This window comes from Pleurodeles waltl, chromosome 6, assembly GCF_031143425.1.
Source record: "Pleurodeles waltl isolate 20211129_DDA chromosome 6, aPleWal1.hap1.20221129, whole genome shotgun sequence".
Classification (NCBI taxonomy): Eukaryota; Metazoa; Chordata; class Amphibia; order Caudata; family Salamandridae; genus Pleurodeles; species Pleurodeles waltl.
In genome coordinates, this window is record NC_090445.1 from 1,723,952,312 (window position 1) to 1,723,978,143 (window position 25,832).

At 47.8% G+C, this 25,832-nt stretch overlaps 1 protein-coding gene across 1 annotated transcript in view; it reads left to right on the forward strand.

Moving 5' to 3' along the window:
• Positions 1-25,832, forward strand: part of PPP1R10 (protein phosphatase 1 regulatory subunit 10) — a 38,886-nt gene that overhangs the window by 7,529 nt on the left and 5,525 nt on the right. The window contains 11 exon segments of the mRNA XM_069241964.1: positions 18,540-18,654; positions 18,993-19,079; positions 19,436-19,571; positions 20,354-20,405; positions 20,867-20,944; positions 21,041-21,217; positions 21,379-21,490; positions 22,014-22,123; positions 23,285-23,385; positions 23,822-23,969; positions 24,057-24,215. Coding sequence (XP_069098065.1) covers positions 18,545-18,654; positions 18,993-19,079; positions 19,436-19,571; positions 20,354-20,405; positions 20,867-20,944; positions 21,041-21,217; positions 21,379-21,490; positions 22,014-22,123; positions 23,285-23,385; positions 23,822-23,969; positions 24,057-24,215 — 1,270 coding nt within the window. The 5' untranslated portion in view covers positions 18,540-18,544.

Genomic DNA, 25,832 nt, shown 5'->3' on the forward strand with positions numbered 1-25,832 from the left:
TCTGCCTGGCATGTTAATCCTATGAACCCACGGTGGCACACATGGGACAGAATATAGCACTGGCATGCTGGTACTATTAACCCAGAGTGGCACACATGGGGCAGAATAGTCCCCTGGTAGTAGCTACGTGCCAGGCCAGCACATGTGACTGACTTTTCCCCAGCCCTTTCAGATGGCATTGTTTTCCAACACACAAGTGCTAAGTGGTGCCAGGAAGACCTTCCTAGACCTGCAAACAGCGTGAAACTGCTCAAGCGCTTGTTACAAGGGCCGCCTCCGACTTCGCGCACTAATTGCAAAATAATTATCCAAATGCCTAAGAATCCATGAAGGAGCGCGTGCATTCTCCCTTCACATACTACATATTGATACCAATAAGTACCTGGGTATGAAGGAGGCAGCTGGAGGGGGTTCTGGGGCCGGGTCTGCTCTGCTTGGTGAACTCTATTCATGAAGTGGTTTTGTCTCCTGTCTCTAGGCCTGAAGACTTCAGTGTCTACCTTGGGCGGCGTCCCTTAGCTTTAGCGAGCGGACTTGTGCTTTCATCCAGGTCCCCCCTTCAGTCATCTTCGCGTTGGAGTAAGATTGCTTCCGTAGTTTGCAGTGACGTCGGCACAGGGTAACTAAACACTTGGTCGACCACATCCACGCCCCCCGGTGCCTGCTGGGGGCCTGCAGCGGATGTCCTGCCGGGGTGAGGTCTCCCCGAGCAGGCTCCAAGTAGCCGTCTAGGAAGCATTCAAGCCATTTTTAATAAAAATAACCCTTACATTGCCAGTTTTGTGAGGCTAGATGGGTAACTACAGAAACGACATTCTCGGCCTCTAGCTGTTGGCGGTGCCCACTTGCAGTGCCCACCTGCTGCACATGCCCAGTCGGTGGACATCAGATAAGTGCTGCAGAAAAGCACTGCCATGTATTCCAGGCCCCCTTCAGACCTGTCACTGGTGCTAAAGCGGACCCAATGATTGGCACCTTCGCTGCTCTGGGCCGAGTGCAAGTTGCATTTCTGGTTGTGCTCGTCACGCAGCAGATAAACCACTGTTCGGCTTTTATGCCAGCCATGAATGATGGAAACTAGAAACGCATAGAAAGCTATTTTTCTTGTTTTCCATAGGGGACTATGGGGTGCATTTTTTTACACATTGGACAGCCTGACTTGTATCAATAAACCCTATTCACATTTTAAACATCAAATAATGTGTATGCTGACCGTCTTACAGATGGCATTAAATATATATTAGGCTTACTGTCTCTTGGTCCTGGATAATTTGGTTCATAACAATGTATCGCTAGATTTTCTGTTCTAGTAGAAAACTGGCCTTGAATGTAATTTCCATACTCGTCACTCGACAGTTTGGCTTGCACAGATGAGTCCGTGCGTCGGCTTGCTCCTTTCAGCCGGACCGAGGAGGGAAGCCTTCTATTGAGCGACAGAGGGTTTCTCTAGATGTGCAGGCCCCGGATACCTGCAGAAACCCTCGGTTCGCTCAGCTTGTCTATAGCCACGCAAGCTCCCAGAGTCTTTTGTTAGGTCTTCCTACTTTCAGTATTACTTCGTCCATAGGGTCTGCCCCCATCCTGCTAACACTTGATGCTTGTTTGATGGTCACCAGCTAACTTGCACAAAACAAACGGACAGGTGATCACTAGGGCTCTTCTCGCTAGCTCATTTGTCAGCGAACAGTGGAATGAGCTTTGAATCTGTTCACGATGTCCTTGGCCACATCCCTCATTGTTGGGCTATGTCACTGGCCTGTGACATTAGTCGTCTGCTTTTCTATATGTAATTGGGCAATGGCCCTTGCTTTTCTTTTCCATCATGTCATTAGGCCGTTGCATATCCATTTGGTATCCAGTATCGTTAGAAACGTCCTGCTCACTGGTGTAGTCTAGAGTTCTCGTGTGTGTAGCTACCCGAAGGTCTCCGTGTGGGAGAACAGACATTGCCGGCCTGGGCCACCCTTGGATCGATAACAGTAGGAGAAAGCTTCAGCGTTTGCCATGCAGTTTGACTATGGCTTCTCCATTGAATTGTTTGTGAGCCAGTGACGTCAACCATTATTAAGCCATTGGGTGTCTGGCTGGTGACTTGAGACCATGTCCTCGTTTTCGAGTCTCCTTCCCCTTAAAGTAATTAGCTAAAAGGTCTGTGCCCACCAGGGAGCAGCTACCTTCCTAGGATTCCAGTCGTCTGGACTCTGGGTAAGACTTACACGCTTCTCCATAAGGAGGCGATTTTAGCAAAGATGACATCCTGTTGACGTAGCAGAAGCCTGTGCCCAGTACCTGGGCATTCCAGTCATTTTATTGGATGCCCAGTTGCTGGCTTTATCACTGCCTCCTTGTGATGTCAATAGGGTTGAGGTTGCATTGCGTTTCTTTTGCACTAATGTCACGAGGCATTGCAGGCTGTAGTGACTCGGTCATGTCTCGTGCATTTCCTTGTTGGCAAACTAATACTTGCCTTCTATTGCTGAGCAACTTGAGTCTTGTAGCTTGACCAGGCTGTGCCCTACTGCCCATTTCAGTGGCTTCATCATTATCGCCCTCTATTTCACTTTCACAGACAATGACTTGACCAGGAATCTCCCACTTGTGCCATCTTAGGGGGTTCTTGTCTGAAATCATCAGCTGATAGCTTGGTCATTTGTTTTCTACATCTTGGGCAATGGTTAATGTTCTTTCTCCTTGCACTAGTCTCTACTGAAACCCAGAAAAACTTGCCTGTGTCAGGGGCATGTCCTATGGTGTCTAGATTGGGTCTCTACTTAGTGAGCAGGATTTATATCGAGCCCTGACGATTTTTATTTTTCTGTGCCCCACGACTAGATCTGTTTATTCTTAAGCCCTTAGGTTTATGTCTTCATCAGCTACTCTTTGCCTTTCAAATTTCCCAAGCTATATCTGGTTGAAGTTATTTCCTGCTCGGTTGGCCCATCAACGTTGAAGTTCTGCCAGTCTCAGTCTGATCTCTTGTTTAGGCTCTGGTCAGTTCAGTTTCTACCCAGGAACTTCTGCACTAGTGTCTAGGTCAGGCTGTCTGCTCATTATTTTCCAGTTTGTCCTGAGTGGTCATCCTCATATCTGTATGTAATTTGAGAAGTTTCAATAGCCTGACAACCTGGAATGTCATGAAATCCTTTGTAGCCCCTGATTGGTTTGTCTCGGTTATGACTGTCCACTGGGTAATGTCCTTATACCGCTTGTCTTTTGTCCACAGTATCCTCAAGTATTGTCCTGATTTGTTGGTCTCCCTGCCACAATACCATCTGTTCCGATCTTGAGGTCTGCTGCCCTTGGCCTCTGTTGATCTCTAAAATATACGTTCAATGGCATGTGTAGCTGCAGATACACATGCTGTGCATATTCTCTCACCCATGATCTCCGGGGTTTTGTAGCTCAGCTGAAGATGTATTTACCATGTGGTCACAGGTTACAGTGCCTGTAGTCCTCTTTACCTTTCATCTTCCACAGCTTCTTGGTTGGCAAATGTCTTTTACAAATAGACTTGGAGAAGGAGGCTGACCTCAGGTCAGTTTTCCAGGGCTAGAGCAGATGCAGAAGTGATAGTTCTAAGATATGTGCTTCTGAGACAACAACCTCAAGTTAGTTGGCAAAGATTTGGTTCCACTTGTGACTAGTGGCCATTACATCCTACCTTTTTAGGTTCCTGATAGCACATCTGTCTGGTTTGTTACAGACATCTTGGAGACTTTCAGAAAGTTGACTGATAAATGCACTCTGCTTGTTGATTACCATTGACTTTGTGGCTGGTATCTCACACTTTCTGGCTTTCCATTTGCTAGCTTTATGTACTTAAAGCTCTCCAGGTTCAGTTTGTCCCTCCAGTTGCCTAACTTGTGTTTATGGTATTCTTCCACAAACTCACTTTCTGTTAACAGGTAAATCTTGTTCTTACGTCATCACATGACAGATGTCAGAAGCTGTCCACCAAAGTTGCTTGTTTACTTTTTTTTCCTCTCTAACTTGGAAGTGAGAGAATTTGTGACAATCTTGCTGGATACTGGGGGTAGGAAATGTTCCAGCACACAACTACACTTAAATGAACCGTGTAAATATCAGAACTACGAAACCACAAAATGAACACATTTTTTGTTATTTCTGAAGTTTGCTGGAAACAAATACTTTAATGTGATCTAAACAAACCATTAAACTAGGTGATGCAATTGCCACACACTTTCGGTTGTGCACTTTCTAGTTTTATTAGTAAAACTACATCTGTGCAAAAGTAATGGTCATTTCAATAGAAAATGTGTTGTCTGTAATGGCGGTGCGCTGCTGCACAATGTATACTCTTTTACTACTCCTATCTACTCCATACCCCTGCATCCTACTCCACGCCTCTCCATGGTACTCCTCTCTACGGTACCACTCTACTCTATAGCAATGTGCTCTGCCACTCTAGTCTAGGCCACAGCAGTCTAGTCTACACAACTTCATTCTGTGCCAGTACTCTCTAGATCAATGCACCTAGGCCACAGCAGTCTAGTCTACATAATTTCACTCTGTGCCAGTACTCTCTAGATCAATGCACCTAGGCCACAGCAGTCTAGTCTCGCAACTTCACTCTGTGCCAGTACTCTAGATCTGTGCCAGTACTCTCTAGATCAATGCACCTAGGCCACAGCAGTCTAGTCTACACAACTTCACTCTGTGCCAGTACTCTAGATCAATGCACCTAGGTCACAGCAGTCTAGTCTACACAACTTCACTCTGTGCCAGTACTCTAGATCAATGCACCTAGGCCACAGCAGTCTAGTCTACACAACTTCACTCTGTGCCAGTACTCTCTAGATCAGTGCACCAAGGCCACAGCAGTCTAGTCTACACAACTTCACTCTGTGCCAGTACTCTAGATCAATGCACCTAGGCCACAGCAGTCTAGTCTCGCAACTTCACTCTGTGCCAGTACTCTAGATCAATGCACCTAGGCCACAGCAGTCTAGTCTACACAACTTCACTCTGTGCCAGTACTCTCTAGATCAGTGCACCAAGGCCACAGCAGTCTAGTCTACACAACTTCACTCTGTGCCAGTACTCTAGATCAGTGCACCAAGGCCACAGCAGTCTAGTCTACACAACTTCACTCTGTGCCAGTACTCTAGATCAATGCACCTAGGCCACAGTAGTCTAGTCTACACAACTTCACTCTGTGCCAGTACTCTCTAGATTAATGCACCTAGGCCACAGCAGTCTAGTCTCGCAACTTCACTCTGTGCCAGTACTCTAGATCAATGCACCTAGGCCACAGCAGTCTAGTCTACACAACTTCACTCTGTGCCAGTACTCTAGATCAATGCACCTAGGCCACAGCAGTCTAGTCTCGCAACTTCACTCTGTGCCAGTACTCTAGATCAATGCACCTAGGCCACAGTAGTCTAGTCTACACAACTTCACTCTGTGCCAGTACTCTCTAGATCAATGCACCTAGGCCACAGCAGTCTAGTCTCGCAACTTCACTCTGTGCCAGTACTCTAGTTCAATGCACCTAGGCCACAGCAGTCTAGTCTACACAACTTCACTCTGTGCCAGTACTCTCTAGATCAGTGCACCAAGGCCACAGCAGTCTAGTCTACACAACTTCACTCTGTGCCAGTACTCTAGATCAAAGCACCTAGGCCACAGCAGTCTAGTCTACACAACTTCACTCTGCCAGTACTCTCTAGATCAAAGCACTGTACTCTGCAACACTCACCTGTATGCCAATCCTCTGTGCACCACTAATCTACTCTATCACTTCACTCTGTGTCACTACTTTCTACGCCACTTTACACCATTGCACGCTAACCTGCACCACTTTACTCCTGTACACAACTGCACTGTTGCTGCAGTCTACTCTGTTGCACTCTATTCTGCATCACTGCACTATTACACTTTACTCTCCCAGCGTGCTCTCTATGCCACTGTACTCAGCACTTCTCCACTCTGTGGCACTATACTTTGCACCACTCTGACACACTAGTTGGCATCACTCAACATCAGTGCCCTTAGCCACTCTACTCTGCACTCTGACTGCCGTCTGCATCACTCATCTTTGTGCCATTCCACTCTGCCCCACTCTAACCTACGCTGCTGCATTGTTTGCTGCTAAAGTTCAGTGCCTCTGCACTCTGTACCACTCTACGCTCCTCCACACTGCCACTCTACTTCACTCTTTGCCATTCTACTCTGCAGCAGTCCACGCCACTCTCCTCTATGCCACTAAGTTTAGCCATGCTGAACAGCAGCCACTGTGGTGAACAGCATTGCTAAAACCTCGGTAAAGTCAATAGCTCTTGCGTAGGGGAGACCTATTGGCTTTGCCAATGCCTGTTTCTTTCCCCAGTTTTTGGCCAATGCCTTAGTGTCAGGGGGGAAAAAAATAACTTTTTCAATCGTCAAAAGGCATTGGCAAAACCAATATGTTTTTATTGAAGCTTTGTGTCCTGTTGCCGTTCTTATCGAGAGTCTTCAGGCTCTCAACATAAGATCCCTAAATATGCATTCTAATGGAGATGAGCTTCTATAGAGACGGGTAGATCTTAACCGGTTTCCTAAATTTAAGATGGTCTGATAGTGCAGTGAAGAAGTCCCCCTTTGTGTTTTTTTGTTTTTGTTTTTTTATACCACAAATCTATAGTTGGTAACGGAACAGATGAGAGGGGAGAATTTAGGTCTATTTCATAAAAATATTTTGTGGCGCAGGCATTCAGAGTTATATTTAATTGTTTTTTCCGCCTGGAACCCATTGTAGCTGTTTGATGTAGTCAGAAATGTGATACAAAATTTGAGATGGAATTGGAGCCCAACGATATCCTTTGGGTTGGTATTTTACCAAGATTTTTTTTTTTTTGTTTTTTTTTTAAATTTTTTTTTAGGAGAGACAGTTAGATTGAGTTGCTGGTCAGGCGTGGATGGGATGTAGACATTGGCAAATGCAATTTTATGGGGGGAGGATAGGATCATAAATATTCACATCGGAGTTGATGAAGCAAGATCTTGAGGTCATTTGAGATTCAAGGGTCAGTTGTGAATCTGGAATTGTTCCTAGATTACACACAACTATTAGATCTAATACCTATTAGAATTCTAAAATGTACATGCCTGTACTGTCTTAACAGTAGTGCAAGAGGCCGAAGATTGGGTAACAAACGTCAGGTTGTTCATTTTTGTGGGACCCATAAAAGGTTTAGGTGTATAGACAAGGTCCCCCTAGTTGAACGGCTGGTTATCGCCTCAACAGGAAGGAAAGAGTTTACAATGCCACCGCATAGTGTCTTAGCTTCTAGATGTTGAAGTGAGGTGGCATGTTTAAAGGTGGTGAAGAGATTGAGCATTGGGACTCTACTCTTGTACCACCCGGAGGTCGTCTGTGACCGAAGCAACACGTTCTGTACTCCTCTGGTCTAAAGCTTGCAAAGGACGCATGATTGCATTCTACTACTGAGTTAACCACTTGTGGGGCTGCAGGGAAATAAGTAATTTGAATTTGTGGGGACTAAAGATTTTTTTAGGCAGTAGTGTACTGTAGCCTCTTTAGAGTAATCTTGGACAAGACCCCTAGAAAGAAGAGCTTAAAATTCCACGGACGAGTAGGTTCACTTTTTGATGTGCTTCCAGAAAAAAAACTCAGGATTGGACTATCTGTCTTTCAATTAGACTTTCAAAGATTTTCAAAGCCTTTGCTAAGTAATAGGTTACGTTTACTGAGCTGCGCAGGTCTAGAAGCTTAAAGCTTCAGACTGGCTACTATGAAGTTCCTGTTGCTTTTTTAATTTAAATTATTTGTTTTGAAGATGGTGTTGGGTAAATTTTTGACGAGTTGCTGGGATTGTATGATGTTCAAAACAAGCGCGTTCTTTGAATTGTTTGAAATAATTTCTTTATGCGCCAGTAAGAACATTTTTTGGAGTACTAAGTTAAGCCCTTAGGGTCTGTCTGATCAGATGGGTAAATTTGCCCGTTAGTCTTGTCATTTGATATGCCCATTGAGTTATGTTTTACACCAACAGTATCTGGGATGGGGGGTGTGAGTAAAGTGATACTTTAATCTTGTATAGGACTGAGGTTTGCTCAGATGTATAAATCTATCTCGAGCAGCTGGCCGGCTTGAGTGCACACTGCACACCCCCTTCCTTCCGTGTGCTCACTTGACTTGGAAAACTTCAGCCGTTCCTGTGCCTCTTGTATCAGTATTGTCCGAGTTGCCTTCTCTTTTTGGAGCCCAGTGCTCTGTTCTGTTGATTTTTTTTCTGCACTGCAGATGCCTTGTATAGCTCAGGCCTGGGCTCTGGCTCGCATTCTAGAAGCCCCTTTGTTCTTCAGTAGTTCCAGCTTCTCATTTTCCTGTTGATTTGCACTCTTCAGGCTCCCAAGAGGTTCACTTGTGTGTGGTGATGTCAGACTTGAAAGTGTTTACTTAATGTTAACGTTGTCCGTTGTGTTTGGGTGTTGCCTTGTCAATCAAGAAATGGTCTCTTGTAGTTGGTCGTGTTTTTTATTACACCAACAAACATGAAATAAAATTGGCTAGACCACTCTGGTCCCTTCTATAGATGCCACAAGACGTAACTGAGGCACTTGTTAATGCTTGATGACCCAATAGACCTCAAGATCACCTCTCATCGCGGCCATCAGGTGAATAATGTCCCAGTAGATCTCAAGAACCACCTGACGCCGTGACCATCCGGTGAATGAAGTCCCAGTAGAGCTCAAGACCATCTGACATCCTGGCCATCCGGTGAAAGATGTCCCAGTAGAGCTCAAGACCCTCTGACATCGTGGCCATCAGGTGACTGCCCCAGTAGAGCTTAAGACCCACCAGACACCTTGGCCATTCAGTGAATGATGTCTCAGTAGAACTCAAGATCCACCGGACACCATGACAATCTTAGACTCTAGCTTTTAGCATTTTCAAGTTTAGTGGTTTTGGTCCTACGTGCCCTAACATTTTACACTGATCCAACTGCTTTGTGTTCCTTCAGCTTTTTTTCCTGGTTTTAGTCTGATAACTGAACTGCTGTGAAACATTTTGATACGTGCACTGTCTCTTAATCATCTGATGAATGCTTCAATTTAAGAAGACCAAATCACAGAACTTGATATTTTCAGAACATTGCAAATGCCTTTTCTTCAGCCTCTTAGTAAACCTTTTCTACTGGTTAACATAATTGGATGCCTAATGCAGGCTTCTGTGTTGTGCGCTGAACTTTGCCATAGGTGTCTTCAATTGATAATATATAACTAGGGCAAACTGACCTTTTTGTGCATTTGTATATTGTATGATTTTTCAGTACCAAAGATTTTTACATTTGTACTCTTCATGATTGTAGTTTTTCTATATACTCTTCAAATGTAACCAAAAAATGCACTTTAAAAAAGTTTTCACTTAATAAAATTAAAATCCTAGCCATGGTATAGAGCAATGTAGCATTTCTTCATTTGAAACTGAACTTGTTTTTTGCAACTTATAGCATTTAGGCAGGTTTTTGTTATTTTCCGTCTTACTCTATAGCAAGGGTATTAGTTGAGGTATACATTGCTGTCGGCTGGATCCATGTTAAGCAAAGCCCCACATGCTAAGATGTTTTGGCCTTCCATAACACCTTAATTATTATGTTCTTCAGCCTTAAATAAGGATGTGTACTGACCGTCTACACTGGTCACTCTCCCTTGATTCATTCCCTAGACGATTTGGCACTCAACAGTATCTTTTTGATTCCTTAACAATTCTTCTAATCTGCGCCCTCAAGTAACTAACTACTTTTTCACTCTGACATTTCTGTTTTGCTTAACAGAACTAATGACCAAATCACATTTCTTTATAGAGTTCTTCATCTGAACAAGTTCTCACACCATTTGAACAGTCCCTGGAGAAATATGGACTATTTTGAAAGGGCTGTTAAATTGTGACCTGATATCTTAGTCTCCTTTGCAGAACAGCCATTTTGTGTTCGCAGAGCATTGTCCTTTTTACAAATGATCCTCAGCCTATTTATTCATTTTTTTAATGTGGCACCTCCTAACCAAAACTTGTCCCTTCACCATAATAAAGGCATGTTACAGCCTCAGGCAATGCGTGGTGTGCATATTTATAAAAATGATTGGTTGTGTAAATTCTTAAAAAGAAGTCCGTTGTATGGTGGATTGGCAAACCTTCCTTCTGGGCAGTATTTCTTGATCTTCAATTTTCTTGCAATTTGTTGTATGTTTCTTTGTCGACCCTATTAAAAAGCTGATCTCATTTCAAAGAACATATTACACCTCTTGATTAAACTCCTACCCAAATCTACATCTTCCTGTCTGAACCCCACTTCATTTGATAAATGTGCCACTGAGTCATTGTATTAATGCTACCATTTCAGGATTTAATTTCAACATGTCTGCTCGCACTGCACCATTCGTCTACATCTGTAGAGGCCTACCTGGTCTACACATTCTGTTTTTGTTAGGCCAATGAGAGCTGCCTCCTGTGCCCCAGTATTCAGAATGTCATGCCCTTTGGTACTTTTGTGCTCTTCTTTGCTGCTTCAAAGACAGTCTAATTTTCTCAAACAGATACACTTTCCATATGGTACGTGTTGTTGGTGTGGGGGCTTTCAAGTTGCATTTCCATACGATAGAAGAAACTTATGTAGTGGAACAATGCACATCATCTGGTTCCTGGAGTGTCCTAAAGAACAAAGAAACCAGTTTTCTGGGTGGGGCTGGTGATATAACGGTTTATTGTGGCTGTTGAAGGGAGCTTGAGATCTCCGTATATTCTGTGTTTCGTCAGGTTTTACTGTAATTCTCGGTAAGAGTTGCTCAGTGAGACCTCGGTAAATTCACTAGTCTTAATTCTAATGCAGAGTGAGGTGTGTTGAACTAAGCCGTAGCCCATTTTTTTCCCCCTCTCCAACATGGGAATAGACCTGCATGCATGTGATCTTAGAAGTGCTTGTAACTTGGGTTAGTAATTGTTGTTTGATTTTTCTTATCAAGTCATACTGAAGTGTTTGCTTCAGTGCTTTGTCTGAGGGCGGGAAAGAGCTAGTTGTTTGCAGCGGCCCATCCAGGCTTTACGAACGCGGTCAGTTTGGTGCTGCCACTACTTAGCTTTTGGTTGCTATTGGTGGCAAAGATCTTATTTTGCTTGACCATGGTCCTCCTGCGCTGGCCTTTCTCTTGAAAACTCTGCTCTAATAGTCCAGGTTTTGGCGATGGACATTTTGGGCAGTCCTCAAATACTGAAGACTGCATTCTTTGTCCTGCCACAAGATTAAGATGAAATCTCTTACTTGATGTTCCTTGCCATGGAAAGCCAACTCTGTTAAGTGTGTGTTATTTTTTTTGTTTTTTTTGGGTGGGGTGGTGGCGGAAGGAGTCTAATCTGATATTGCTCTTTTTAGGGTCGAGCCTGCGTCGCTCGGACATGTTACGCTTGCGAGACGCTTTAGGAGTTAGAAAAGGGCTAGGAGCCCTGCCCATGTGTCTTTCATTGGTTCGTGGGCTTGCCTGTTAAAATCTGCTTGCTTTCATTAGTGGAAGGTACGCATACATCATGCCTTTTCTGGTGGTTAGCCCCCCTCGAGCGCAGCGACCAAGTACTGAAAACATGCGCGGCTCGCTGTTTCCCGTCAGGTTTGTGGGCTACTTTATATCTTTTGTTCGCAGCGCGTTCTCGCTTGGCAGAAGTCGATCGCTTTGCATAACATCGACCTTGTTTCATAGTTAATTGCACTTTTGCCGGTTATGTAGATAATTGCCGATAGGATTCACTATGAGTAAGCTGTAGCAGCGCGATCGTGCTTTTTTTTTTTTTTTTTTTTTTTACATTTAAAGTGGTAAAAATCCAGTTGGGAGTTTACAGCTGCTAATAGCTGTAACTCAAAATGCAAGACCCTATTCCATTGCAAATGCTTGTTTGACTTGTGACTGCTACTTGATATGCTCAGAGGTTGCTTTGTTTTGCTCTGTTGTGGCCCTTTCCCTGTTAGCAGTATACAACTCTAGCAGGGTATAGTCTGACATTCTTGCAAGAAAGTTCTCATTCGGGTACCAAGAGTCAAGCCTCTTTGGACTGGTTAAGGTCTGGTATGGTAATAGGACAGTTGGAGATGCCCAGCAACACACAGAAATCTTCAGTATTTGGGTGTGGTGAAGCCAAGCATAATTGATTTCCTCAGAAAATAGTCTTTCACTGCAGACTGCAGTGCACCTAAAGCAAAGCTTGTTCCCTTTGCATGTTTTAATTAAGCGATTTATGGGCCATTAAAGTTCAAGCAATGATTAAAAGTGCCTCCTAAATTCTGTCCCTTTTGCTGTGCTTCAAAAACAGTCATAAATTGTCAGGCTATGTCTTCTGAGAGATTGATGCATTTTTAGGTCGAGCATAGCAGCGCAAACACTGCTTTTCCGACATGTAATCTATTCTGGGCTTTAACCACTCCCACCTCATGTCCTTCTATTTCATTAGTCCCTCTGCTTGCCTTGCAAAAATATCTTGATGTCATTGGTATATGCTTGGTTTGTCCTGGCTTGAGGCTGTTTTGTTACGCCTTGCAGACAGACCCTGTTACGTGGATAATTGCACGATTGCTGATATACTTCAGTGTGGGTGAACTACTTTTTTATTTTCTCTCCCCTTTGCGCTCCATGGCATGCTTTAAAGTCTCATACAGTGTGAACTCCATCAGCAGTATCTGAGCGCTTTGCATGACTTCCACTAACTACATATTGTTTTTTCTCTCCCCCCTTCGCGCACTAAGGTGCGGGAGAGCAGACCTACTTTGGCTTGTTTTGATTCTGTGATGGCATTTCTAGGTTGAAGCACCATGTGTTTCCCATGACACCCGCTGCTATAGGAACCTGTGTAATATGCTATTGCTCTGCCTCGCGGCGCTTGCAGTAAGCCTGCAGTAGAAGCATCTGTAATTAGAACACTTAATGAGACACTTACAATCTGTCTTTTTTCCATTCATAATAAACCTAAACCTAGATGGAGTGGGTTTTTAAATTTTGCTCATCTTTTGTTTTCAACCTCATAAGAAGATGCTGGGTGTTTTGCCTCTGGGACACCAGTGCGATTGGTTACCAAATGATTTCCATCACAGTTACTGTGTAACAAGTGATTGCATTACATCTGAGGGAACGTGAGCAAACGTATTCTGTTCATTTTTTCCAGTGAAATGTTTGTCTCCCAAAGCTAGAACGGAAGCAACAAAACAGTGGCGGGTTTACAACAATTCATAAAAACACTTTGCATTTATTGCTCCTGGTCTTGCACAAGTACTTCCATCGCCACTGCTTATTGAACGTGCTGGATTTGATGGGACTTAAAGGTGCTGCCCTTTGCTCTTTTTTTCATATGTGTTGGGGCGGAAGGTCTACTGCAAATAAACCTATAGATCACTTATCGCTGCTAAGGGAGACATCTGTAGAATTTTGTAATCTCTCCTTCTGGATTGTCTTCTCTCATGCGGTCAGTATGTTGCCCTGTCTTGGAGTGTTCTGTGGTTTCCGCTCATACATGCCTTTCTCCGTCCCACAAAGGAAGTGGTGTCCAGCTTGCATTCCCAATCCTAGTGCCCTCGAGACGTGACTGGGAGTGCTAAAGTTTTCTGTCATGCACTAAGAAGGAACATCTCAGGGTACCTCGTGACTCCTGCGGAATTACCAGTGCTTCCTGTAGTAATAGCGAAGTGGGATGTGACAATACCGCAATAAAATCTTTGGCCTTGAGGGAGTAGTTGGAGCAGGACTTAAGCAAACAAAAAAGGGGATGAAAGTATGCAGCAGAGTTGACCTATGAATGTAGCAAAAGAAGTCCAGTTATAAATTGACCATGCCAATAGCTCCAGCTCAAGAAAATGCGAGACCTATTACATTGCAAATGCTTGTTTTAACATGGTAATTGATGGTTACTAACTTCTCTCACTTTGCATTCAGTGAAAGGAAAGTGAATTAGGTGACAGTCCTGCAGGTGCTGGAAAGGAAAAGGCTGTAGCATGACATTTTTTGTGACACAAAATGTAAACACCTGCCAATGAACTGCACACATCCTGCAGTTAGGAAAGCAAACATGAGGCCCACTTGTTTTGTAATTTTGAAGTGTGATAGAAACAAAGATTTTATTAGGATCAAAACAAATCAAGACGTGTACAAATGATAAATATTCCCTGAAAACCGATTTCCACACCTTGTAATTTGTTGGCAGTATAGTTTTGTCAGTAAAACCGTATGTCTGCAGCTTTAGTGTACATAATGCAAAATGTGCGGTCTGTAAATGGCAGTGCGCTACCATATTATTATTATTATTATTATTTTTATTTTTTTAAGAATGAACAAAAAAAATTCCGCCTCATGTCCATCAAAGGTTAGGTAGGTCACAAATGTTTGTCATTCTTAAAAGTGGGTCATGGTTCTAAAAAGTTTGGAAACACTTTTATAGTAAAGGTCATCGTTTGGTGTGTTTGTGTTTGGTGATAAATGGTAGGTAGGTGGACAGTCCATTTGGGTTGTTGACTTTCAGTGTTTGTTTGGTTTGTGTTCAGTGATTAGCTGTGGTTGGTAGGCGAGCAGTCCTGCTTGGACACGATTAGGTGAGTGGTGTTTTTGTTCAGTGATTAGTGATTGTTGGTATGTAGGCAGACTGGGACATTGTTGGCTTTGGGGTAGTGGTGTTTGCTCCGTTTCTGTTCAGTGGCGGTTGATGGGTAGGCAGTGCCACTTGGATTTCTGTTTTTGGTTATTGGTGGTTGGAAGGTGGGCAGTCCTCCTTGGGTAATGGGATTGGGTGAGTGGTGTTTGTTCTGTTTGTGTTCAGTGATTAGTGGTGGTTGGTAGGTGGGCAGTCCTTGGGTATTGGGTGAGTGGTGTTTGCTCTGTTTGTGTTCGGTGATTAGTGGTGGTTGGTCGGTGGGCAGTCCTCCTTGGGTATTGGGTGAGTGGTGTTTGCTCTGTGTTCAGTGATTGGTGGTGGTTGGTAGGTGGGCAGTCCTCCTTGGGTATTGGGTGAGTGGTGTTTGCTCTGTGTTCAGTGATTAGTGGTGGTTGGTAGTCCTCGTTGGGTATTGGGTGAGTGGTGTTTGCTCTGTTTGTGTTCAGTGATTAGTGGTGGTTGGTAGGTGGGCAGTCCTCCTTGGGTGTTGTTGGGATTGGGCGAGTGGTGTTTGCTCTGATTGTGTTCAGTGATTTGTGGTGGTTGGTAGGTGGGCAGTCCTCCTTGGGTATTGTTGGGATTGGGTGAGTGGTGTATGCTCTGTTTTTGTTCAGTGATTAGAGGTGGTTGGTCGGTGGGCAGTCCTCCTTGGGTATTGGGTGAGTGGTGTTTGCTCTGTGTTCAGTGATTAGTGGTGGTTGGTAGGTGGGCAGTCCTCCTTGGGTATTGTTGGGATTGGGTGAGTGGTGTTTGCTCTGTTTGTGTTCAGTGATTAGTGGTGGTTGGTCGGTGGGCAGTCCTGCTTGGACTTTGTTGGGGTTGGGTAGTGGTGTTTGCTCTGATTGTGTTCAGTGATTAGTGGTGGTTGGTAGGTGGTAGTCATCGTTGGGTATTGGGTGAGTGGTGTTTGCTCTGTTTGTGTTCAGTGATTAGTGGTGGTTGGTCGGTGGGCAGTCCTGCTTGGACTTTGTTGGGGTTGGGTGACTAGCGTTGCTGTTTTGTATGAAAGATCCGTTCCAGGTCTAGTGTGGATTGTGATTGACTACTATTTTGTGGATTTATCCCTCTCCGGTACCTGGCCAGTCTCCATCTTGTACGTTGTTTTCCGAGGTTGTTTTTCGCGTTCAGTAGTCCTGGACTGTCCGTGTGCGCTTTCGGTTCACCTTCCAGTGCTCCTATAAAGCTGAAGGAAGACGCTACCTCTGTGAAACGCGTTTTTTCTTGAGCACAGTGCCCCCAGGTGTACCACTCTGACTCGTGTATTCCATGACCTTTATTTTTCCGACTTCTGCCTTTTTTGTGCGGGTGGTTGGAGCTCTGATTTCTGAGCTGGTTTTAAGAGTTGTATCTGCCCCCCACCCAACCCCGATGCCACATTAGTGCTGCTCGGCCACCGCTTTGCTCAGGTTGGCTGTGCTGATTTGCAGACTTGAATGAAAATCCTTCTCTCCCTCCGGCTTGTGTGATTGCACGTCGGTGGGACACCGCTGTCTCTGGCCTCACGTGAAGAGGGGCTCGGACACCGAGCCACCCCGCCGGCCTGGCTCTCGGGGCCACGTGCCCCTCCTCTGGCCGCCCATGATTCCATGCGTGATGGGGCGTGGCACTGTAAACCATTTGACGTACAACACCCCCACCCTGCTTCAGAGATTGTTTTTCATGTGTTGAGTGTAGATGGTAATATCAGAACGAAGCACGTAAAAGACACTAGGCTACACAAAATCAAGGTAAGTAAGCTTGTGTGAGTCAAAGCCCACCAAATCAGCAGGTGTTGCAACTGTCCTAGACAAGAGCATGCTAGTGTACAGCACAATTGGTACTTTGTCCCAGAGGAAACACCAGGCTGGTGTACACCACAGTGGGCCTGGGGCCCTCAGAACTCCAGGCTGGTGTACACCACAGTGGGCCTGTGTCCCTAAGGAAACACCAGGCTGGTGTACACCACAGTGGGCCTGTGTCCCTAAGGAAACGCCAGGCTGGTGTACCCCACAGTGGGCCTGTGTCCCTAAGGACCTGCCCTGCTGGTGTACCCCACAGTGGGCCTGTGTCCCTAAGGACCTGCCCTGCTGGTGTACCCCACAGTGGGCCTGTGTCCCTAAGGAAACGCCAGGCTGGTGTACAGCACAGTGGGCCTGTGTCCCTAAGGAACTGCCAGGCTGGTGTACACCACAGTGGGCCTGTGTCCCTAAGGAAATACCTGGCTGGTGTATAGCACAGTGGACCTGCGTCCCTAAGGAAACGTCCGGCTGGTGTACAGCACAGTGCGTCTGTGTCACTAAGGAAATACCAGACTGGTCAGATGGAGGGCAGTAAAGCACCACCAGAGCCAGATGGAAACCAAAAAGCCCTGGCAAAAATATGAAGTGGAGGCTGATGCTGATAGAGCCCGCTAATGGGATGTAGACATGGTTGTGTCTGGGCCCATCCTGATCTGGGAGCCCGAGTAGAGGCCCAAGGGCCAGGGCTGGTTCTTGCCATATCTGCTGCATTCTCTGCATGTTTCAACCATGGTGGGCTGGCTGTTGCGGTGTTTTAATGCTAGTACCATGACGATTAATGGACTTGTGGCACAATCAAAGGACTGGTGGAAGGACTAAACTCCTGTTGCCTAGAATGATGATTTTCGTTACTTCCATTTGCCTCCAACCTTACTGTGGGTAAGATTTCAAGCACTGGCTTGTCCCCAAGTGATGGACGTGTAATTTGCAGTGTATAAACGCAACAATTTACAAAATGCATATGGGTGAGCCTGGTTTGGGTTTCCCTATAGTGTTTAATGCTCTCGGCTCCATTTTATTAAAGATTTCCACGCAGCGGGGTTCACAATGTCCTATAATGGCCTGGTTTATTTGAAAGGCGCCGATTGTGGCGTTAGGAGCCCATGTGTAAGAGAACAAGCTACAGTGGCATATCCTGTAAAATGCACCATCCAGCACTTCCACTGTAGTTCTCCCATCCAGGGTGCACACGTTTGAAAATGGATGCCTACTAGTACTGACGGTGTCTTTGAGACGCGGCCCCAGAACTGTTTTCTGTTGTAAAAAGTGTTTGGATTTGCAGCCTGGAGATACTGGCGAAAATCTTGGTGTAGGCTGGCCACATTTGCTGAGGAGTATTTTTTCTTGTGATTGCTTGAAGATGCAGTCAAACCTTTCTGGCCATTAATGCAGCTCCCATAACCACAGCACCTTCTTAATCGTGCTTCATGATACAAGCCCTTGCAGTTCTAGTGTCCTTTCTGTCCGGGTGATTTAGTGTTCCAAGTAGATCTTATTATACTTCCATGGAACCATCTACTCTGATAAGCTCCTCCGCTCCTGAGATGCTTTCACCTTCATATGCGTTTGCCTTGGTCCATGTTCATGTTGTGGAGGTACAAGTGCTTAGAGCACTAGATTAAATTGTATGGAGTGCACAGGAACTTTGGGTAACCCTGGCTGGCTGTGAAACCTAAAGTACGGCACTTGTACAAGCTTCTACGTGAATGATTAGTCTCACATCACATCGTACGGTGCCTGCCTATAGATACCTACCCGTTTTTTTTTTTTTTTTTTTAAACCTTATTTCTCTAGGTCTCTTTCACCTTCCTTGCTCACCTCTAGGTTACTTCTCCCAAGAGGGAGTAACAATGACACACAGCGACACAAGCTCATGTTGCTATTTATACTTTCGCAGCATCAAATTGTGCCTGGTGGTACTTGCCCTTAGCAGCGTTCCCAGGGCTCCTATGATGGATAATTCAATGATAACAGGCACAGTGAATCAAGGCTTGCGCGGTGGGATCAGTGTGTGGTGCTGTGTGCTGGGCTTCACTTGACATGTACAACAGTTTTTATTCAGGCAACTAATGTCTAACCATGGCTGCATTTGTCGTCCCCCCCCCCCCCCTTTGCAGACTCGATGATGGGCTCTGGTCCAATCGACCCCCGAGAGCTCTTGAAGGCCCTGGACTGCTTTCTTGGGAAGGATGGCGAAGTTAAGGCTGCAGACGGCATCACCAAGATTTTTGGGTAAGCCTTGTTTTCTTTTTAAAAGTTGAGTGTGTTGGTTTACACTTAGGATGTCTCTTGTATGCCTTGTTGGACATATGCCTGCTTTAAGCTAGTCCGGAGATGAGGTGGTGCAGGATCACCACAGTAGGCTGTCCATGCCCTGCATAGGAATGATAATTGATAATAGATGTGGGTGGGCACAAGAATGTCTACTTTTGCTGCTTGTTCAGTGAAACACTAGCTGATGTTTTCAGGCCTGAGGTGCGAAGTAATTGCTAATTTACCTGCAAGTTGCCTCTGCAAGACCCGCTTGTTCCAGTTGAGTGTTGAAGTCTCACTTGCCTTTGTTTTCACAGCCTTATGAAGGAGTCTCGCAAGATGGTAAGCCGATGTATCTACTTGAATATCGTCCAGCAGACGCGCTCTCCTGATATCCTCGCCAAGTAAGTCTTTCTCATAGTCTAGTTATTTGCTCTTGGGTCTACTCGTTCTCTCAGATGAATATTTATTTTTTTGATTATCCATTGATCGTGCATTATCGCCCTAATGGATGGTTCTTAAACCCATGAAGTCTAAGTTGGTGCAGAACTGTAACCTCATCCTTGCAGATTTGGCTGCCTGTTTGATTGCCTTGGTGATCAAATTGGCCTCAATGTCGGGATATTTAAAAGGTGTGTGAATCGGACCCACTGCTGCAGAACTCGTGTTTTCTCTTAGTGTTTCTTCTGAAGTTTTAGTCACTAAATCCTACAGTGATGTTCGAAGCTGTTGCTCACTGACGCATCATGTTTTTCTGCAGGTTCATTAAAGTCGGAGGTTATAAGCTTCTCAACACCTGGCTGTCCTACTCCAAGTCCACCAGCAATTCCCCGTTGTTGCAGCAGATTCTCATCACGCTGCAGAGCCTGCCGCTAACTGTAGACCATCTGAAACAGGTGAGTCCTTCTGCAGACCGGATGACTCATGTGATGGGTTCATTCCTGCTGGGACGAAAATAAGGTACTTACCAGGAATCCTAGAAGTAGGATTTGAGAACATCAGGACTGTGCTGCAGTTGTGTTGTGGCAGGGCGGGGCTCAGTTTGGTGGGTATCTTTGTGCACTGTTCCCTCATTCCTTGTAATCCATGTGGTGCTTGTCCTCTGAACTCCTCTACCCAAAGATCCCTTCTTTCCAGCTCTCGGATGATCCAAGATTCAGACCTGTCAGGAAAGTGTGGGCGCGACAGCACTTGTCCCTGCAGTATTGATGGCTCTTATGCCTCTGTTAGTGGTCATGTTGCAGCTGCTGTTAGTTTTCATGGTTGTGTGCTGTGCTCTGCTCATTAGTTTGGCCACGCTTATTATGCTGCTTTCGTTTATCAGCTGCGGATAGGAAGCAATTATTATTATTTTTTTAGTAAAAGGTGCTGTATTTTCAGACAGTAGCTTGAGACCTTGTATTGCCCATGACCTGTATTAGGGCCTCTGGAGCTGTCCTTTCCATACACTTGAGGTGCAGAGATACACGGTCTCCTGACACCTTATGTCCCTTCTTAATATAACTTCCCTAACCTCTTAGGAAGTGTTTTAGGTAGTTCTCAGCATAGCACCAGGATGCTCATTTGAGTGACAGTAGTGCTTTATACAAATAAAAAAATCATCAATCAACCTTGTGCATAATCTGATTTTATGTAACATTAGCACTTAACCGTTTCATGTTTTTATTTCTGCTTTCAGAACAACACCGCAAAGCTTGTAAAGCAATTGAGCAAGTCCAGTGAGGATGAAGGTGAGCTGAAGCCCTGTGCGTTGGGTTTCCCTAGAGCAGGCTGTCTCGCTTCATGTGCTCTGCCATGTTCAGTGAGCCTTCTTGAGTGCAGACTGCCCCCGCTATGGAAGCCAGGGCTGTATGTGCTGGGCTTTCCTTAGCTGCCAGGAGTGCTGGTTGCAGATTGTCAGCTCTGTGAGCTCTTCTAAGTGGGGCTCTGTATGCCTACAATGGCATCCCTTCTTGGTAGGTTTGTGGCCAGGACACAGTTAAGTTTTCTGGTTAGTCTCGGAGACTATCCATGGTCTGTGGAATTCCTGCTTAACATAGAGGGGGATTTGGAGGGAGGGCGGTGGCAGGGGGTTAGTTGGAGACTTTGGGTTGTGGAAGGAGGATGGGTTGAGGAGCAGAAGTTGCTTTATCCTAGTGGCAGGACTGGAGTTCTAACATGCAGCACATCTAACCGAAGTTTTTATTTTCAGAGGTGCGCAGACTGGCAGCCATTTTGGTTGATGAATGGATGGGCATTATCCGATCTCAGAGCAGCGCTCAGCCTGCAGGTAAGGTTTGTGTCTAGCCTTACTTGGCTGGAGAATCTCCTTTGCCAGAGTTAAGATGTCAATTTGTCCTAATAGTGCTGCTGCTTCCTCCTCCAGAAAAGGAGAAGAAGAAGAAACGCGAAGATGGCAAAAGCCGTTCCCCCGTCCATGAGAAGCAGCAGGCTGCAAAACCGGAGGTGAAAGTTGAGATGAAGGAGGAGGATGAGAAAAGAAAGGAGAAGCCTAAGACCCAGAGGACGACGGCCCCCAGCCATGCCAAGTTCAGGTCTACAGGTGAGTAAAGCTGCAACGGTTGCTTGGTGGCAGGTGGGCTCTGAAGGAAGCCTGGTACATTAGTGGCTCTGTTGCGCGGAGGGTCGCTGCTCGTGAGCTGACCTCTGGGCTCTGAAAGAAGCCTCAGTGCAGGTGTGACGTGTCACTTATACCTCTCCTAGGTCTTGAACTGGAACCTCCAGCCCCTGCCCAAGGGCCTGCGAAGAAGAACATCAATGCCGTTGTTATTTCGGAGAAATACAACATCAAGGTTGCACCACTGAAGAGGCAGAGGTGAGTACAGTTCAGCAGCATTGGTGAGGCTGCCAGAGGGAGGGTGTGTGGGGGAGAGTGGGTACGAGTGTATTTTACACTATTCCATGTATGAAGTGGGATAAAGCAAGGCTTTTGAATGTACGCACATTGTTGTGAATTGCAGGCTGAGTGTTGAAGAGGTAGTTCTTTTATGATCCAAAGTAATGTTTTTGATCACACAAGCTTGTTAAAAACTTGGAATGATGCATTGAAAAAACGAACTTCATTTTAGAGGTAGAGCGGGTTGGTTCCTGAGCAATTGTGTGTTTGTGTGGTTGCTACTTTATTACATGGTCACCCTTGCTCCTGTCGTGAAGGGTGGGCAGTTAGTATTTGATTAACTGAGTTGTTGGGGTGGTGTTCAATCTTCACTGGGAAGTCACAAGTATTTTAAGGAAGCTCCTGTCCACTTCAGCTGTTCTGGCCCTCTCTGCATGGAGTGGTCCCTTCATGTCTTTCTCCCTGAGCGTTTTGTAAACTGCAAGCCTCGTTCTGTTTGCAGCTCTGTTTCCAGCCCATCTGAGCCCCCACCTGCTGAGAAAAAATACAAACCTCTGAACACCACCCCCAATGCGGCCAAAGAGATCAAAGTGAAGATCATTCCTGCACAACGTAAGTGGGTCTTTCATTGGCCTCATTGCTGGGCTCTGCCCCCCCCCCCCCTTTTTTTTTTTTTTCCTCCGCTGGCTGATCTGCCCCTGCTGACATGCCGGGCTCTGCCCCATTTCCCCCCCCCCTCCTGGCTGCTCTGCCCCTGCTGGACTCTGAACCCCTTCCTTCCACCTGCCAGGCTCTTTCCCCCCCCCCCCCCCCCCCCTTTCCTTCCTCCTCCGCGGGCTGCTGCTCCCCTGCTGACCTGCCGGGCTCCCCCCTTCCTTCCTCCTCCTCCGCTGGCTGCTGTTCCCCTGCTGACCTGCCGGGCTCTGCCCCCCAACCCTTCCTTCCTCCTCCTCCTCCACTGGCTGCTGTTCCCCTGCTGACCTGCCAGGCTCTCTCTCCCCCCCCCCCCCCCCTTTCCTTCCTCCTCCACTGGCTGCTGTTCCCCTGCTGACCTGCCGGGCTCTAGCCCCCCCCCTTTCCTCCTCCTCCTCCTCCTCCTCCTCCTCCTCCACTGGCTGCTGTTCCCCTGCTGACCTTCTGGGCTCTGCCCCCATCCTCCTCCTCCACTGGCTGCTGTTCCCCTGCTGACCTGCCAGGCTCTGCCCCTCTCCTCCTCCTCCGCTGGCTGCTGTTCCCCTGCTGACCTTCTGGGCTCTGCCCCCATCCTCCTCCTCCTCCACTGGCTGCTGTTCCCCTGCTGACCTTCTGGGCTCTGCCCCCATCCTCCTCCTCCTCTGGCTGCTGTTCCCCTTCTGACCTTCCGGGCTCTGCCCTCCTCCTCCGCTGGCTGCTGCTCCCCTGCTGGGCTCTGCCCCTCTCCTCCTCCTCCTCTGGCTGCTGTTCCCCTGCTGACCTTCTGGGCTCTGCCCCCATCCTCCTCCTCCACTGGCTGCTGGTCCCCTTCTGACCTTCTGGGCTCTGCCCCCCTCCTCCGCTGACTGCTGCTCCCCTGCTGACCTGCTGGGCTCTGCCTCTCTCCTCCTCCTCCTCCGCTGGCTGCTGTTCCCCTGCTGACCTGCCGGGCTCTGCCCCCCCCCCCCCCTCCTCCGCTGGCTGCTCTGCAACCCCCCCCCCTCCTCTGCTGACTGCTCTGCCCCTCCCCCCAACCCCTCGACCTGTAATCCGCTCTGCCGCCCCCCCCTCCCCACTGACCTGTAATCCGCTCTCTTACAGCGATGGAGAGTTTGGGCTTCCTGGACGCTCTGAACTCTGCCCCGATCCCTGGAGTGAAGATCCGGAAGAAGAAGAAACCCACATCGCCAACTTCCAACAAGGTGAGCCCCACTAAGGTCCATCTGGCTCGACGGATGCTCCTCTCCCTGGCAGCCTCGCCATGATGCTTCCTGTGGGGGGGTGTCATCTTTGCTATGTTTGTCCTTTCTCTCGCTGTAACCTGCTCAGTCTACGCTCTTTCTATACTACTTCTTGGATTTGAAGTCACTTGTATATTTCTTATGGTGCTTAGTTAGTTTTAGGAAGGGTTTTTGTCTCGCATTTTGTCTTCTCTCAGCAGGATTGTTGAGCAGTACTAGATTTTTAACATAAAACACTTTTTTTCTTTTTCTTTCTTGCTTCTTGCCCTTTTGAAGAGGGGTCTGTTTAAACATTAATTAGATGGTTGCTCTAGTACTCGCAGCCCTGGATGTACAATGAGTTTCAGGAATCGTCTGGTGTTTGAATTGGCCTCTCGCCATCTCTTGTCTTCTGCAGCCCGGGCCCTTTGAGATGAAAGGCACTCCTGAGGCGAGTGAGCCAAAGCCCCCCTCCCCGGAGCCTGTGCCAGCAGCCGAGGCCATGGAGGTGGAGCGGCCGAGCACACCGGTGCCAGCGGAGGAGGTCCCCGAGCCCATGGAGATCGGTGAGTGTCTGGGTCTGTGGCTTCGGAGCACTGTGGGCTGTGGGTCCCTCCTGGGCCAGGCTAACATCTCTCCAACTTGCATCGTAGCTCCGGTGCCTGCGGTTCCTGTAGAGGCCAAGCCCGCGGAGGTCCCCATGGAGGTCCAGCTGCTGACCAAGAAGGGCCGGCGGAAGAAGACGGTGACCTGGTGTGAGGAGAGTAAACTGCGCCAGTACTTCTACTTCGAGCTGGACGAGACAGAGCGGGGTAGGTCTGGGCGGACTGTCCTCTCCCTGGTGTACAGTGGGGTGAGGGTGCGGTAACCCCCCCCCCCCCCCTCACAGATGTATCTAACCCCCCCCCCCTCACAGATGTATCTAACCCCCCCCCCACTCACAGATGTATCTAACCCCCCCAACTCACAGATGTATCTAACCCCCCCCCTCACAGATGTATCTAACCCCCCCCCTCACAGATGTATCTAAACCCCCCCCCCCCCTCACAGGTGTATCTAAACCCCCCCCCCACTCACAGGTGTATCTAAACCCCCCCCCCCCCACTCACAGGTGTATCTAAACCCCCCCCCCCCCACTCACAGGTGTATCTAAACCCCCCCCCCCCCCACTCACAGGTGTATCTAAACCCCCCCCCCCCCCACACTCCCAGGTGTATCTAAACACCCCCCCCCCCCACTCACAGGTGTATCTAACCCCCCCCCCCCCCACTCCCAGGTGTATCTAAACCCCCCCCCCCCCACTCACAGGTGTATCTAAACCCCCCCCCCCCCCACTCACAGGTGTATCTAACCCCCCCCCCCCACTCACAGGTGTATCTAAACACCCCCCCCCCCCCCACTCACAGGTGTATCTAACCCCCCCCCCCCACTCACAGGTGTATCTAACCCCCCCCCCCCCACTCCCAGGTGTATCTAAACCCCCCCCCCCCCCACTCACAGGTGTATCTAACCCCCCCCCCCCCCCCACTCACAGGTGTATCTAACCCGCCCCCCACACTCCCAGGTGTATCTAAACACCCCCCCCCCCCCCACTCACAGGTGTATCTAAACACCCCCCCCCCCCCACTCACAGGTGTATCTAACCCCCCCCCCACTCCCAGATGTATCTAAACCCCCCCCCCCACACTCCCAGGTGTATCTAAACCCCCCCCCCCCCCCCACTCACAGGTGTATCTAAACCCCCCCCCACTCCCAGGTGTATCTAACCCCCCCCCCCCCACTCCCAGGTGTATCTAAACCCCCCCCCCCCCCCACACTCCCAGGTGTATCTAAACCCCCCCCCTCACAGGTGTATCTAAACCCCCCCCCCCACTCACAGATGTATCTAAACACCCCCCCCCCCCACTCACAGGTGTATCTAAACCCCCCCCCCCCCCCCCCACTCCCAGATGTATCTAAACCCCCCCCCCACTCCCAGGTGTATCTAAACCCCCCCCCCACTCCCAGGTGTATCTAAACCCCCCCCCCCCCACTCCCAGGTGTATCTAACCCCCCCCCCCCCACTCACAGGTGTATCTAACCCCCCCCACTCACAGATGTATCTAACCCCCCCCCCCCCCCACTCCCAGGTGTATCTAAACCTCCCCCCCCCACTCCCAGGTGTATCTAAACCCCCCCCCCCCCCACACTCCCAGGTGTATCTAACCCCCCCCCCCCCCCACTCACAGGTGTATCTAAACCCCCCCCCCCCACTCACAGGTGTATCTAAACACCCCCCCCCCCCCCCTCACAGGTGTATCTAACCCCCCCCCCCCCCCCACTCACAGATGTATCTAGCCCCCCCCCCCCCCCCACTCCCAGGTGTATCTAAACCCCCCCCCAACTCCCAGGTGTATCTAAACCCCCCCCCCCCCCCCACTCACAGGTGT